Source organism: Papaver somniferum, unplaced genomic scaffold (genome assembly GCF_003573695.1).
Source record: "Papaver somniferum cultivar HN1 unplaced genomic scaffold, ASM357369v1 unplaced-scaffold_150, whole genome shotgun sequence".
Classification (NCBI taxonomy): domain Eukaryota; kingdom Viridiplantae; phylum Streptophyta; class Magnoliopsida; order Ranunculales; family Papaveraceae; genus Papaver; species Papaver somniferum.
The window spans coordinates 1,252,927-1,266,920 of NW_020624377.1; the positions used below are offsets into that span (position 1 = coordinate 1,252,927).

At 37.2% G+C, this 13,994-nt stretch overlaps 1 protein-coding gene, 1 long non-coding RNA gene and 1 other non-coding gene across 4 annotated transcripts; 2 read left to right on the top strand and 1 right to left on the bottom strand.

Moving 5' to 3' along the window:
* Window positions 1-516: 516 nt before the first annotated feature.
* On the top strand, window positions 517-4,636 carry LOC113336123. The gene is made up of 3 exons (XM_026582114.1): window positions 517-772; window positions 1,439-2,487; window positions 3,624-4,636. The coding sequence occupies exons 2-3, from the start codon at window positions 1,519-1,521 to the stop codon at window positions 4,461-4,463; spliced, it is 1,809 nt and encodes a 602-aa protein (XP_026437899.1). The 5' UTR covers window positions 517-772; window positions 1,439-1,518; the 3' UTR covers window positions 4,464-4,636.
* Window positions 4,637-4,724: 88 nt separating this feature from the next.
* Window positions 4,725-4,795, bottom strand: TRNAG-GCC. The gene has a single exon. It is a non-coding gene; the product is annotated as a tRNA-Gly (tRNA).
* Window positions 4,796-7,882: 3,087 nt separating this feature from the next.
* Window positions 7,883-12,605, top strand: LOC113336145. 2 transcript variants are annotated; one of them, XR_003353632.1, is made up of 5 exons: window positions 7,883-8,067; window positions 8,857-8,916; window positions 10,941-11,093; window positions 11,778-11,863; window positions 12,298-12,605. It is a non-coding gene; the product is annotated as an uncharacterized LOC113336145 (long non-coding RNA). The 2 variants fall into 2 exon arrangements; XR_003353631.1 differs by lacking the exon at window positions 12,298-12,605 and having other exon boundaries at window positions 11,778-12,240.
* Window positions 12,606-13,994: the final 1,389 nt, after the last annotated feature.

Genomic DNA, 13,994 nt, shown 5'->3' on the forward strand with positions numbered 1-13,994 from the left:
ATTTCATGCGTGGAATCCCAAACCCAATCTCAAAAGAATACAACAGCTTACGGAAGGAAACTAGAAACTAACTTGGTTGAATACTAGTAAGATTTTGAAATTTGAATGTATCTAGTTCCCAAAAGATGAATGTTACAAAGCCATCATGTCGGAGTGGATGTGGATCTAAAAGGACTGCCTATTGCTGACCCGATTAGTCATTTCCGATAAGTAGTGGCCTGTGGGTCCATGCATGAAGTCCTAAAATATCGCCGTTAATGCTACATTCGTCTTTGTCGGACGGAAGGTAGCAAAGTGGGCCCAATCTCATTTTTGATCACGTTAATCATAATCCCAGCCGTTCATTTGTTGTAATCGATACAATCCAGTACCGTATGTATATACAGTATCTCGTAAATACGGATACTCAATAATTCTGGTGTGTCAGTGGAGTCCATAAAGAACCTTTAACCCACTCTCATCCACCGTACAATACTATGGTAAATGGATAATCTCAAGGGGAATCAACGGTTTACGAGTCTGTGACATAAAAAGACGTTTTATTAGGAAATAAATCCCAATAATTTATTTATCATTGACTGTATTCAAACCACTATTACTTTCTTGCAAGATCTTCATTCGCTGTCAGAACTCTAAAATCACAGAATACCCTTCTTCTTCTTCTTCTTCTTCCTGTTCTCGTCTCTGGATTTATCTATTACTCTGAGATTTTGGAAGGTTTTTCAGAAGCTTGAGGTTACTGATTAATGTCTCTTTGTCTGAGTTGATTGAGGTATGCCTTTTTTTTTTCCTTCACTTTTTCTAGAGTTACTTGGATCTTCTTATCTGGGTTTTGTTTACTTTTTTTTCTTGGATTTTTGATGTTGAAACGGTTTGTAATCTGTTAAATCCTTTCTTTTTGTTGTTAGGAGGTTGATTTTTGTTAGCATTTGTGTTGGTTTGATTCATTTCTGTGGATATTGGGTTTTCTAGTTTCAATTCTTCGATGTACAGGAGTTAAACTGTTTCATTTCTGTTCCTTTTATGTTTCATGATCGTGAGTGTGCGTGGTATAAAACGTTTGATCTGCTTGAGTGAGTGACTGTAGTTAATGAGTTTTTTCTTTTTGATGTCTGTTTTTGTCAGAGATTGAGATTTTTTGTTGATTGTTTCTTAAAATTAGGTATTGCAATGTGCCCCATTAAGTTTAGATGTGGATTCATTCATGGAATTGTCTGAATTTGCCTTTTCGATAAGCTATTTTTCATACAGTGGGGGTTTAACTAGCAAGTTTACTGTTTGATTTTAGTCTTCCCAGGAGGGTGTTAGAAATCTAGGATTCGTACATTTGCTCTCTTTATCCGTCTAATTGAATTGCAGTTCTTGTTTGTTGACATCTTTGTATGCCTGTGTTATCTTTAAATATCTTGTCTTACACTAGCATCTTCTTATTATGCAGTGATGAAGTTCTTGTAATCTGTTCGGGAATTTTGGTGGAATCTGCTCTAATTGTTGTGAAGATTAGTTGATTTTGTTGGGATGGATAAAATGACACAAGATTGTCCATACCCTGGATGCTTCTTCTGTGTTATGAAGGAGGCTAACCCTAGTAAACGCAGAACAAGTGTATTGAAGTTCTTTAGAGAACTTCCGTCTCTGGATGAGGATGGTCAGGTTCTTCCTATAAGTGGACTTTGGAATACTGCCATGGCACATCCGAATGATCCTGAGTTCATTGATTTGGGAATATTTGAGTGTATGTCTGCACTTATATGCAAGGGTTTGAAGAATCGGCGCTGGCTTTCGCATGACCAGAATATATATATTCCATACTATGCAGCTCATATCATTGGATCTTACACTATGAATATGGAAGAGTTTGCAGAAAGTGCTGTTCATGCTGGAGTAATTCCTCCATTGGTCGAACTTTTAAGAGGGAGGTTAACATGGGTGGAGCAGAGAGTAGCAGTGCGAGCCCTTGGGCATTTGGCTACTTATGCTAGTACTTTTCCTTCTGTGGCAAATCATGGAGAGGTTCTTGAACTATCTATTCAGCTTGCAATGAGCTCGTTAGAGATTGTTTACTCTCATTTCTACCAGCAAATGGATAGAAGGCTTAATTATCACTGTGATTTGCTTACTCGTGGCATGGGTGGTGTCGAGATGGAATCAAGGAAAGCAGAGGAATGGGCTAGTCAGTTGCAGTGCTGGTCTCTACAGCTTATTAATTGCTTCGCGTTCAAACCTGAGTTTCTATCTATCATATGCAAACCAGAGTTCTTAGTAAAATTACCAGGCATGTGGGGTGGACTTGTAAATGAAAACTCACCAGCTGGTATTGGTTTGCTGCGGACAATTTGTCATCATAAGCTTGGCAGAGGGCATGTTGCTAATTTTCCTGGTATAGTTGAAGCTCTGTGTAATATTGCTCGCTCTTCTGATGATTGGCAATATATGGCTATCGACTGCCTTATTTGGCTTCTTCAGGATCCAGCTACTTGTCACAAGGTAAGGTTCATCCATACATGTGTACTGCATATGTTTTTCTTCGAAAACTTTTGCCTTCTAAGTTTCAAAGTCCAACCATTGAAACTATGAATTTCTATTTTCTGTAGTTTTTTTTTAACTGTTGTGGCCGTAATTCCAACTATGCTTGCAACAAATATAAGCAAAGCTTCGTACTTTGCTTCGTATTTCCTTTTTCCCCTTTTCGCATCTATGTTTGATAGCATGAAGAAGCAAACCCGACTTAGTCTATAGGTATATGGAAAATATAATCTATAGCTTTATGGAAACAATAGTCTAAAGGTTGATGGAAACCGCAATGCATATCCTGAAATATTGAAGAAGCAAACCATGTTTAGTTTAAAGGTATATGGAAAATATAGTCTGTAGGTTTGCAGGCACTATAGTCATAGGTTGTTGGAAACCACGATGCATATCCTGAAATGTTGAAGAAGCAAACCCTGTTTAGTTTATAGGTATATGGAAAATACAGTCTGTAGGTTTACGGACACTATAGTCATAGGTTGATGGAAACCACAATGCATATCCTGAAATGTTGAAGAAGCAAACCTATTGAGTATATAGGTATTATGGAAAATATAGTCTTGGTTTATGGTGGAAGTATAGTCTATATAGGTTTATGGAAACTATAGTCTATAGGTAGATGGAAACAGCAATGGACATCCTGAAATGTTGAAAGAGAAATTGAAATGCTCAGTAGAGCTGTATAGACTGCACATGAAGTAGTGGTTCTATCTTAGGATACATATTTCGTCACTTTGTAATTTTAGGTTTTTAATGCATAAAAATCTTAGTAGCACATAAAATTATGGGTCACCTAGTTATTAAACGCCTGCTGTTTTGGTTTCAAACACTATTAGGAGTGATCAATCAACGTTTAAGTGCAGTTGTGAGGTGTAATTGTTCATAAAAGGAGAACCACCCGAATGTTAATATTTTCTGTTTGATAAATATGCCGCAGCAAGAAGAAGAAGCTCAGTTTTCCACTTCTTGATATCTAAACTCTCGTAATGAAGTTCTGTTTTTATTTGTTTGTTTTATCTTCTTTTTCAGAAACACACATCGGTTCTTCTAGATCGCGATATTCTTTAAATTGTTGTTTGAATTTTCTCGTACAGGTGACTGATAAAGCCGTACCTGCACTTATTGACCTGGCAGAGATCTCAACTTTGGGAGATCACAAAAAGCTTGGGGAATCAATTGTGAATGTTCTTCAAGAATGTGTTGAATCACCAGGGACTGGGCGTACCTCTATTAGTACTCGCACTAAAGAACAAATAGATGAACTACTAAATTCTAGACAGAGATTGAAATGGGAGAAAAATATGCCAAAGGAGGATCTTCATATCAAACAAGCAGCAGCTCTAGTTGTCAAGCTCGAAGGCAATTCTCTGTTCTCTTCAGGAAATATATCTGGAGCTGCATCAAAATACTCAGAAGCATTGGCACTGTGTCCCATGAGGTCCAAAAAGGAGAGGGTGGTTCTTTATAGTAACCGAGCTCAATGTCATCTTCTTCTTCAACAACCTCTGACAGCCATAAGTGATGCTACACGTGCATTGTGCCTGCATAACCCTCTTAACCGTCACGCAAAGAGCTTGTGGAGAAGGGCTCAAGCATATGACATGCTTGGTTTAGCTAAAGAGAGCTTACTCGATGCAATTTTATTCATAAACGAGTGCTCGCAGTCGAATGATCCTGACCTTTCCTTGAAGCAAAATAAGGTTCCTGATTATGCTGAGAGGCTAGTCAAGAAGCAGATGCGAGCAGCTTGGCTATTCACTGAGGCTGCTACTAAACATGGTGGGGTTAGTTGCGAGGGTGAAGGAGGAGGTAATGTCTATGGCCAAGAAGCGGACGATTCTGAGTGGGAGACAGCTAGTGAAAGTGATATAGGAGACGATGGAAGGGCAGATATGGGCGACGGTGATAGTGAACTCGACGCAGAGGAGAGATAGGACCGGAATATGAAACCAAATGATACTTAATGAGTGATTTTAAGGACAGGGTTTTTGTACATAAAAACCCCATATGGGTTTAAACTTTAAACTTGTTTGGTGCGTGTTTATGAGTTTTTGCCTATTATACACAATATTTATCATCTTAAATTGGTTTTAGGTCCATTACATTTTGTCTTCGAGATTTCTTAGAATTGTCTTCAAGAAATATGGAAAAAAAAAAGAAAAAATTGCTCTTCCATATAAAGAAAAAAAAAACATTGCACCAGCCGGGAATCGAACCCGGGTCTGTACCGTGGCAGGGTACTATTCTACCACTAGACCACTGGTGCTGGTTGTGTCTAAATGTTCATTGTAAAATACACTAGCATTTACACTGGTACCCATTTAAACAATGGCAGCAGGAGATTTTTGACAGCTCTAATATAGCTAGTAGGAGATTAATTTGTTGAATTAGTAGGGCCTCTTAGTTAATCAACCCATTAAGTTGGGATTGTAGTGAAGCAACAAACTCTACTAACCCCTCTAATCACTCTCCACTTGCTCTGAACCTAGCATGCTACCTAGCCGCCAATGTATTTGATGGAGTGTAGTTTTTGCCCAAAACTAATAAAGGAACTGCATGTGGAGCAGGGCCACAAATCCTTTGTCTTCGTATAACTTTTACAAACAGAAGGAACCCAATAGAAGGCTAAACCCATCATACCCTAGTTAATTTAACAAGTAGTGTAAATATTTGTGGGATACATGCATTCATAAATAGAATATATACATGCATTTGTAAAAGAAGAGATGGAGATGGTGAAGGTTCCGATGTGCATGTTCATAGTAGATGCCTCATTCAATGGAGAGACGGGGCGGGTAACTGATCCTTTTTGGATGTTGTGAGTAATTGGGGCATTCATTTTTAGCTGTCGTTCTCGTTCAATAATGGATCCATATAAATAAGTGCAAATAGTTTCTTGGTTCTCACATATTTTAGCATATACACAGAAACACCCACTCAAAGACATTTTAATGCATATTGCAGCAGCTAATCAGAGATATTTATTCCTAGAGTCGAGATGAATTCCAAGCCGAGAGCGGCTGTTACACTAGAGATGAAGCGACCAAGAATTCTTAACAGTTTAACAGATAATAAAACTATGATGATCCAGTGTCAATTAGCAGATGATGACCTGGGTGTAAACACCTATAAATTATCATAGGATAATGTGGCCAATACATAATACAATTATCTAGAGAACTTTACATCTTTCTGGGAGGAATTCCTTTTTTTATAGACAAACCCTGACATATAAGTACCGTACACGTGTACCTTAATACATTTCTTGGTAAGTCTTCCATTATTAGCCGTACACATGTACTATTATAGTTGATGGTACTTAGGCACCCACTAGTTATCTCCTTCGGGGCACCCCATCACTGGGGTAGCCCATCTGCATAGCATTATTGCTCATAGCGACCTCGGTTCTGCTGATGGTGACCTCGGCTCTGCTGACAGTGACCCCGGTTCTATTAATAGTGACATCGGCTCTATTAATGGTGGTTTCGGTCATAACCCGAAACTCCCATTCGTGTACCCGATTCATGGTCAGATTCCCCTATTCACATTAGCCCCCTGACTGTTTTGTCGAGGCTTACAGACTTGGCAAGCAGTCATAGCTTGTGTCGGGAATGTGCTCTTTCGTTGTCACCTTCCTCCTTGGAGCCTCCTGTTAGTCATGACTTCGGGTCTGTCCTCTTGCCTTCCTCGGAGCCCCTATTGATCGTGGCCCTAGTTTTCATTAAAGATTCATCATTCCAATGCTTTCCACTGTTCGTCACGTGTCTTCCTTCCATTGGCCTTGACCCTCTTTATTGCTTGTTTCAAAGATTCTTTCCTTTTGGTATAAATATCCGTTTTGGCAGTCGTCTTGATATCTTCATCATTTTGCTTCTTTTCAACTCTTCTTTCTTCCTTTAATATTCTCGTGGTTATAATGGCGTGTCATCGGGAAGGTCATTCGGTGTTCTTGGCGTCAGTACCTGGTTTGGTGGTTAGGAAAGACTCTGCGAAAAGGTTCGTCGTTTATCCCTGGTTCGAGAGGAAGTAGATTGCCTAGTGACCCATCGTCAGGTAGTGCATGCTCGTCTTTGGGCCGAGTGGATAGAACAATCAAAAACACATGAAATGGCTATTCAGGCGAAGGTTTCTCCGGAAGCACTAGGTCGTACTTATCAACTTCTGGTGGATATGGATGCCGAGTGTGCAACAACACGTCGTTGCTTGGACGAGGCTCGTTCTTTCTTGGCAGAGGTGGACCAAGTCATTGCCCGGCATCGTGCAACTTAGCCATAGGCGCTCCGTCAATGCTTTTCTCCTTCCCTCTCTCCCTTTTTCTCTTTTACTCTTGTATTTGGAATGGGTAGCAGTTGGACTCATTAATGGTTGTAATTAATTACCTTTCTATAAAAGGATAGCTTGATTGTCTCTAATGGTAATCCATTTCCTTTTGCGATGTCCCGTGTCCGGCTGGTTCTGGAAATAGTCCATCTTGAACACCTTTCTCGGGTCCTTCCTATTATCTTTAATCAACTCACCTCTTGTCATGCCCAATGGGATACTCTTATAGCAAACTCGGAGCGTTTGATGGATGAAACTCGGGATGAAGGTCTCTTGTTGGCCCCTCTGTTCTTCGGCGCTTCGTGGTAAGGACACAGTTGGTATTGCTCTAGCACAAGTGCGGGAGTAACTTCATTCGCTTCCTTGATAGTCTTATTTTATTTTCTTGTTTCGGATGTAAGACTATGACTTATTTCTTTATCATCTTGTGTGTTGTTCTATTGTCGACATTGTGGATGTAGTTGTTTAGGTTCCCCCACAACCCCTTTTCTCTTTATTCCGGAGAATTAACTTTATGTAACAGCGGGGTTTTCCGAGGTAGGATAGTGTATGATTGTCGAGTGATGTAACAACGGGGTTTTCCGAGATAGGGTAGTGTACGATTGTCGAGTGTAGGTAATGCTGATGATGGTAGCGGGGTTTTCCAAGGTAGGGTACGATTGCCGAGTGTAGGTTTGATTAAGTCTCGGGTGGCTATGTGCTTTGCAAGATTATTATTCATATGCATGTGGTTGATTTTAGATTATGAAGGAGTCAGAATTCCTTTTACGAGTTTAGATTATGCAAGGAAAACTCTCATCAGGCATGTCCGGGGTTCAATCCCGGTGCCTTTTGTGTAGAGTTTGCTCTGGGTATAGTAAAAATTAACATTTAGCCCCATTTTTAATGGGCTTTAGACGCTCTAGTCCATTCCTGGTACTCTCTGATCCAAATTTACCAAATCTCAAACGAGTCGGTCCTTATTTGAACGATTTAGTCCTAAACTTATTTTTGGATCAGACAAAATTGACCTTCATGTAGAAACCATGTGGGTTTCTAATTCATTTTTGGTTTCTTTATTGTCCTGTGACGACGAAGCTTTACACCGAAATGTTTTAGGTTTTTGATATTCATCACGTTTCAGTTCGATTATCTGGAGTTGGTTAACAATTTTAATTTTTATTTGAGATCTAATTAGTTAGATCATTGAATTTCTCCACAAAATTTACCAGATCTCAGGTAATTCCAGATTTCTTTTTCTTTTTTCCATTTCTGAAAATTTTAGGATTTCGTTTTATTCTTCGAATTCTTCTTTGATGATTATGAGAACTAGAGGATGAAGACTCATGATGATATGACCTATTAAAAGCTGAGACTAACAATTCCTCTTAATTTCATCTCTTTATCTCTTTGACACTGATGGATTTGCGAAGCATCGTTACAAAATGTTACGATTAGGGTCACACTAGCTTATCAATAATCTTTGAGATTCATTTATTATTGCACTGAACTATAACAGCCATGATAAGTTTCCTTCGAGAAACTAATTCTTAAATACTATGTGACAATTTTTAATTTTTGAGGTTTTTCTCGAGAAACACTCCCTAATGTTACTTCACAGATTTTTTTTTCCTTCTTTTTCTAAATGTGTAGTCCTTTGCTCTTGCTTTACGTTGATGTAGTTGGTAGAGATGAATTTGCTGATGACTGATGGTAACAACTTGCGTTACCTTGAGGTATTATGAGGACATAAATTTATTAATATCTTTACAAATTTACTGATGATCGGTAGTCCATAGAGAATGCCTTGTATCTTTTAGATTCACAAAAGAAACCAACATCTAAAGGTTTTGAGGATTTTCTTATTTTAGGAGTAGAACTGGTTAAAAAGTTATTAATTTCTGGAGTTTACGAGGTTTTAGTAGTTCACCTCTCTTTGTTACGATCTAAATTCGACATTTTGTAACTTCTTTTGTTATTTGTTCGATATCGAACAGTCTATCTGACTGTTTAGATGACCATTTTCAGGTTGGTAACAGAAGTGACCAAACTCGTCTGGGAGTTGGATTTTCTACATGTAGAATCATGGTACGTATCCCTTGGGAAATGAAAATTTAGCACAATGCTTTCTTATATGGAGAAATCTTTAATGTGAACCCGTAGCTACTTCTGTTTAGGTTCCTTACATGCATATCTATCATGGGCACTAATTAGTTCCGTTTAGGTTCCATATTTGAGCATCATATATTCCTATCTAATCTGTGCAACCATTTATATTTTTCTCTCACCTCTTCTTTATTGGATTTAATTCATGAAAAATTGGTGCCCAGTTGTAAATTCATTATTTTGTCAAGCGACTCAAGTCATAGTAATTTTTGTCTTAAATTTAGGTATCAGTGTCAATGGCGTAAAAACCAAGCTATGAAAAATGACTTCTACAAGATGGGTGTATTTTCTTGTACACACCAGTTATTACGTAGTGCACATTAAGGTGCACCAAATTTTTTTGTGCTTGTTATACGAGGAAGATGAATAAGGATTATTAATGTACTTTCCATATTTCAAATAAACTGTATTTTAGTTATAGGAAAATGAATTTGGGCATCATAGGCCTAAGTGGAAGTTGCTTACGTTTTTGGGCCACTAATTCATAAAGAAGCCAGCGATTACGAAAAGTTGTGTTATTGCATTTTATTAAGTTGACTCGCATTTTCTATTGGACTTTTAGCTGATACAAATGTATATTGCATTTTAGTATATTGCATTTTAAGGTAATACATATTAGGACATATGACTTGACTTTCCATGCTTTTTATTAACTGTACCAACAAGGAAAGTTGATCCTATCTAATTACGGTGTTTCCGCGTCTCTGCGGATCCTGAACATAAACTTAGGGTGGTTTATATGAAATAATCCTGTTCAGACCGTAGCATTTTTATAGTTTCAAAGAAAGAAATTCACTGTCCATTGCCATTTCAATTAAGGATTCTTAATTGCACTCGACATATCTAAATATCCATGGTCCTCCTTGCATAAGGAGCAAGATACGTACATTATGTTGGACCCCATGGAATTATTTTATTTGTTCTTCTAAGCTTGCATATACAATCATTTGGGTATAGATGTTATGGATACACATGTGTACATGGCTGTACACATGTTCTTTGTTAATGTATACATAATTGTACACCTATTGATTTTTAGATATGAAATAAATCCTTTTGCTGAATCTATGGTTCCTCAGTCTCCACCTCCACGGTTTCCTCTGCTAGTTGTAAGTACTACTCGTTTGTCATGTGATGTTCGTGAATATGATCATATGAAACAAAGAGAAATATGGAATTCTGCACTAGTTAAATTGAATGTTTTTTTTATATCGAAAATAAATTGCATTCAATCTGTTTCATTTTCAATTCATTTTAGTGACTAATAACTGGAAGTTCAATGTCTGTTCTTAACCTTATGACTCATATTTCTACAGTATAGAGAAATCCATCCAGTTCTTAGTACAATCACTCCTTCTGTTATCCTAATACTTTCCACCATCACCTTTTGGTTTATCTGCTTTCGATAAAAGAAAACTAAGACACAAAAGTTGGACAATAAGTAGCTACTACATCTAACATGACACCTAAGGTCATATGATTTCTCTGTACTAACTTTCATTTCGTGATTTATCATTTAAAGGATAGTTGTTGAATTTGTGTCTTTGGATTTTCCTTATAAATTTATTTGTATATGGTTGTATATAATTGTTTACCTTTTTTTTTTTTTTTTTTTTTTTTTTTTTTTTTCTTTTCTGTTTTTTCATTTTCTCAAATTATATAGAAGTTGAATTGCAACAATCACCTTTTGTTATCGAGTTGTTAATGTGTACATAGTTGTACACCTGTTCATTCTTGATGTACCTAATTGTACACCTATCATTAATATGTACATAGTTGTAAATTCGTCTATCGTCATTAATGTGTACATAATTGTACACCTATCATTAATGTGTACATAGATCAAATGAAGTATATAAATCCTTGAAATCCCAGCGTGTACAATTGCAGTAGTGCCCGCCTTCATACATAGTCTTTCTTTACTAACTCCGCAAGTACAATTGCAGACCATATACTAGCAGTTGAGATGGTAACCATACACCGTGCATACTACTTTCCAGTACACAAGTACTGAAGTAAAGCGTTACCGACTGCAGGAAGGCATGGTTTTCTACAACAAGCATGAATACCGCGTCGTACCTACGGATTTGGGCTCTAAGGTATGATTTACCTTACACTACCTTTCATATCGACTCGTTAAAAACTAAAATATCATGTTACGATAACAAACAACTTATGTTGCTGGAACAGTTTTAACTCACTTAGAGTTGTTAACTATCTTCTACCAGAAATTACTTCTTCTGGTTTGGGGGTGAGTTTTAACTCACTTTAAGCTCTTTTGATATTGAATTGGTAATGTGTACATGATTGTACACATGTTTACTTTAATGTGCACATAGTTGTACACCTATTTTAGTTGGCGTGCATATATTTGTACACCTGTTAGTTTGACGTGCACATATTTGTACCCCTGTTTATCGTTAATGTGCATATGGTTCTACACATTGTCTGTTGATCGTTAACGTGCATATAACTGTAAGTTTGTGATTGTTCGTTTAGAAATGTTCCAAACAAATGTGTTTGTGCCCATTCTTTTGTTACACTGGATAATTTTCAACCTTCAAGGTTGAGTTTATCCAAATTAGGCTAACTTTTTGGTTTACAATAGTGGAACCTTAAGGAACACTTATTATATTGTTGTTTGCAGTGTAAAAATTAAAGGAAATAGTAATTTATTGTTTTCTGGAGTGTCGTGTCTTCTTAGAACTTGATGTCTTGGACTTGAACAGACACTATTTGTTAGTATCTCGAATTCTCAACCTTTTTCTGTGTCTCAATTGTAGGTGTAGTGAAGGTCAAAGATGATAGAAATGAGGCCCAAATTTATGTTTCTATGCTTGCAGTTCAAGATGCTGCAATACATTGCAAGGTATTCGGTCTAGTTGTATACTTGTTTCCCTTTATGATGACTACCTTGATGTTGGTCTCAGCTGATAACAAGATTTTGTGCATTAGGCTTGCTTAAATGAGTTTGTCATGTGTCGAAGGTACTATGAGTTTTTCTCATGTGAGTTTGGTATTCTGGGAAATACATTGTTCCTCAACCTTTAAAGCAGAATTTCTCATTTGTATTTCTTGTTGTGACCATATAAGTCACCATTTAAAATTTGTTGCTCATGTGTAATAAATATATGGGAAATTTAAATAACTTAGGTTTGCGACGAGTTTTTTTTCTTCTTTTAAGTAAAACTATGCCTGTAACATTTATCATTCGACACTATAGATATTCCTTTGTTAGTTTACTTATATTATTTTCTTTTTGTATCTCATCCCTCATTTTCTTTCCAATTTGTCGTTTGTCAGATCGGGTTGTGCAGAAGATGGATAGCGTTAGCCACGTTTTGGCACATTTGTTTGGATTGCCTCATGAATATATTGCATGTTATGTGGTCTGGATGTTGGATTTTCTTGATTTTTACAACGGTGTACATGGTTGTACACTACAATATAAATTAGAATTTAAAAAAAATGAAAATTATATAGTCATATGGGTACTCTTTTTGTAGATTTCGGAAAGAGCTTTCCGAATATATAAAGTTTGTGAATTTTGGACGAGCAGTTTAAAAGATAAATTGTTTTTTAATTATTTATACATTATTTCAAATTACTGACGTCATTGTGGACTAAACTGCAAATATTTGGACTAAACTGTATATAGTAAGGTTATTAGTGTACTTTCCCGTATTTTGGACTAATTTGTACCTAGTTGACTCGGACTGGACTAAACCATACTTTTAGACTGGTTTTTGGACTAAACCATATTTTTCCCCTGGGTATATGGTTGCGCCAGTTTCATTGACGAGTTAGGATGTGCCAAAGTTTGTTTGAATAGGCTGTTGTTGTTACTCGTCATGAAGATGATCGTGATGTCGAGAGGAGTAGGAGCATGGGTATTGTCAAGGAGATGGTGTGATTCTGTAGTGGTTTGTCATCATCCGTAATTGATTAATAGTGAAGGTTTGCGTGTTGGCCTATTATGGCATTGCTGGCACCAATGTTGGTAGTGATGACGAGTTTGGATCAGTAAGAAAGGTTGGAGAAACCCGAGTAAGCTACTCTTCGCTGCTTCAGATCATTTACTCAGTGAGAACTGTTGACAATAGTTGCACTTATGATAGGTGGAAGCTAGTAATGTTTCATCTAGAAAGCCCGCAGTCATCTGTCTTCGTTTTCAGTGTGGCGTCTTTGTTATAAGTCATGAGAGTGAACTGCCAGAGATATGAATTTCCGAAGACGTTGACAGGGGTTCTTCCGAAGATATGAACTTTTGTTTTTAATTACGGCCTCAATAGCTGCTCACATCTTTGGTATGAGCTTGGTTTCGGTGGATGTTATCGGATTCAAATCCTCAATAGCTACTCACACAGGAATATTCAAAAGCATTCATGTCAATAGGAAATCTATGCAGTTTAATGTATACAAAAGGAAAACAAGACCATTAAAACTATCATGTTTATGAGAAGTTCTATATGATGCTCGACGGATCTATTGTAAGCTATACACAGATGCAGCAGATCGGTCTTGACAGATTGAAGTTCAAGTAAGATTTTCGGTTTAAACAAATCAAGTTACGCTCATCATGATTTGAAGTTACGTTCAAATCCAAAGATTTGCATTTGTAAGTAAGCATTTAAAAGATAATTCAAGATTGAGATAAGTGTGTACTTAGCTTTATTCGCAGTCTTTGGAGTTAATTTGACGTTGATGATACTTTTATGGACTCCGGCGGTTGGTAGTCGAATATAGTAAGCAGTAGCATCCTGGGATGGTAGTGGGATAATAGTATGATGGTGGGCTCGGACATTAATGATGATGGCTATTTCGATTTAATGGAATTAAAGTTTATTTGAAAGGGGTTGCTACTGTTACCCTTGGTGGATAATTGGAGGTGATTATGATGCTGTTTCGATGGTGTGGTCGAGAGGAGTGGGAGCATGGGTTATTATCGAGAAGATGATATGAGTCTGTGGTGGTTTATCATCATCGGCAATTGATACACA

Bases quoted from the DNA above. Each gene is read 5' to 3' on its own strand.
- LOC113336123 (XM_026582114.1), top strand. From the start codon at position 1,519: ATGGATAAAATGACACAAGATTGTCCATACCCTGGATGCTTCTTCTGT. The intron at 2,488-3,623 runs GTAAGGTTCATC...TTTCTCGTACAG, and splicing joins ATCCAGCTACTTGTCACAAG to GTGACTGATAAAGCCGTACC.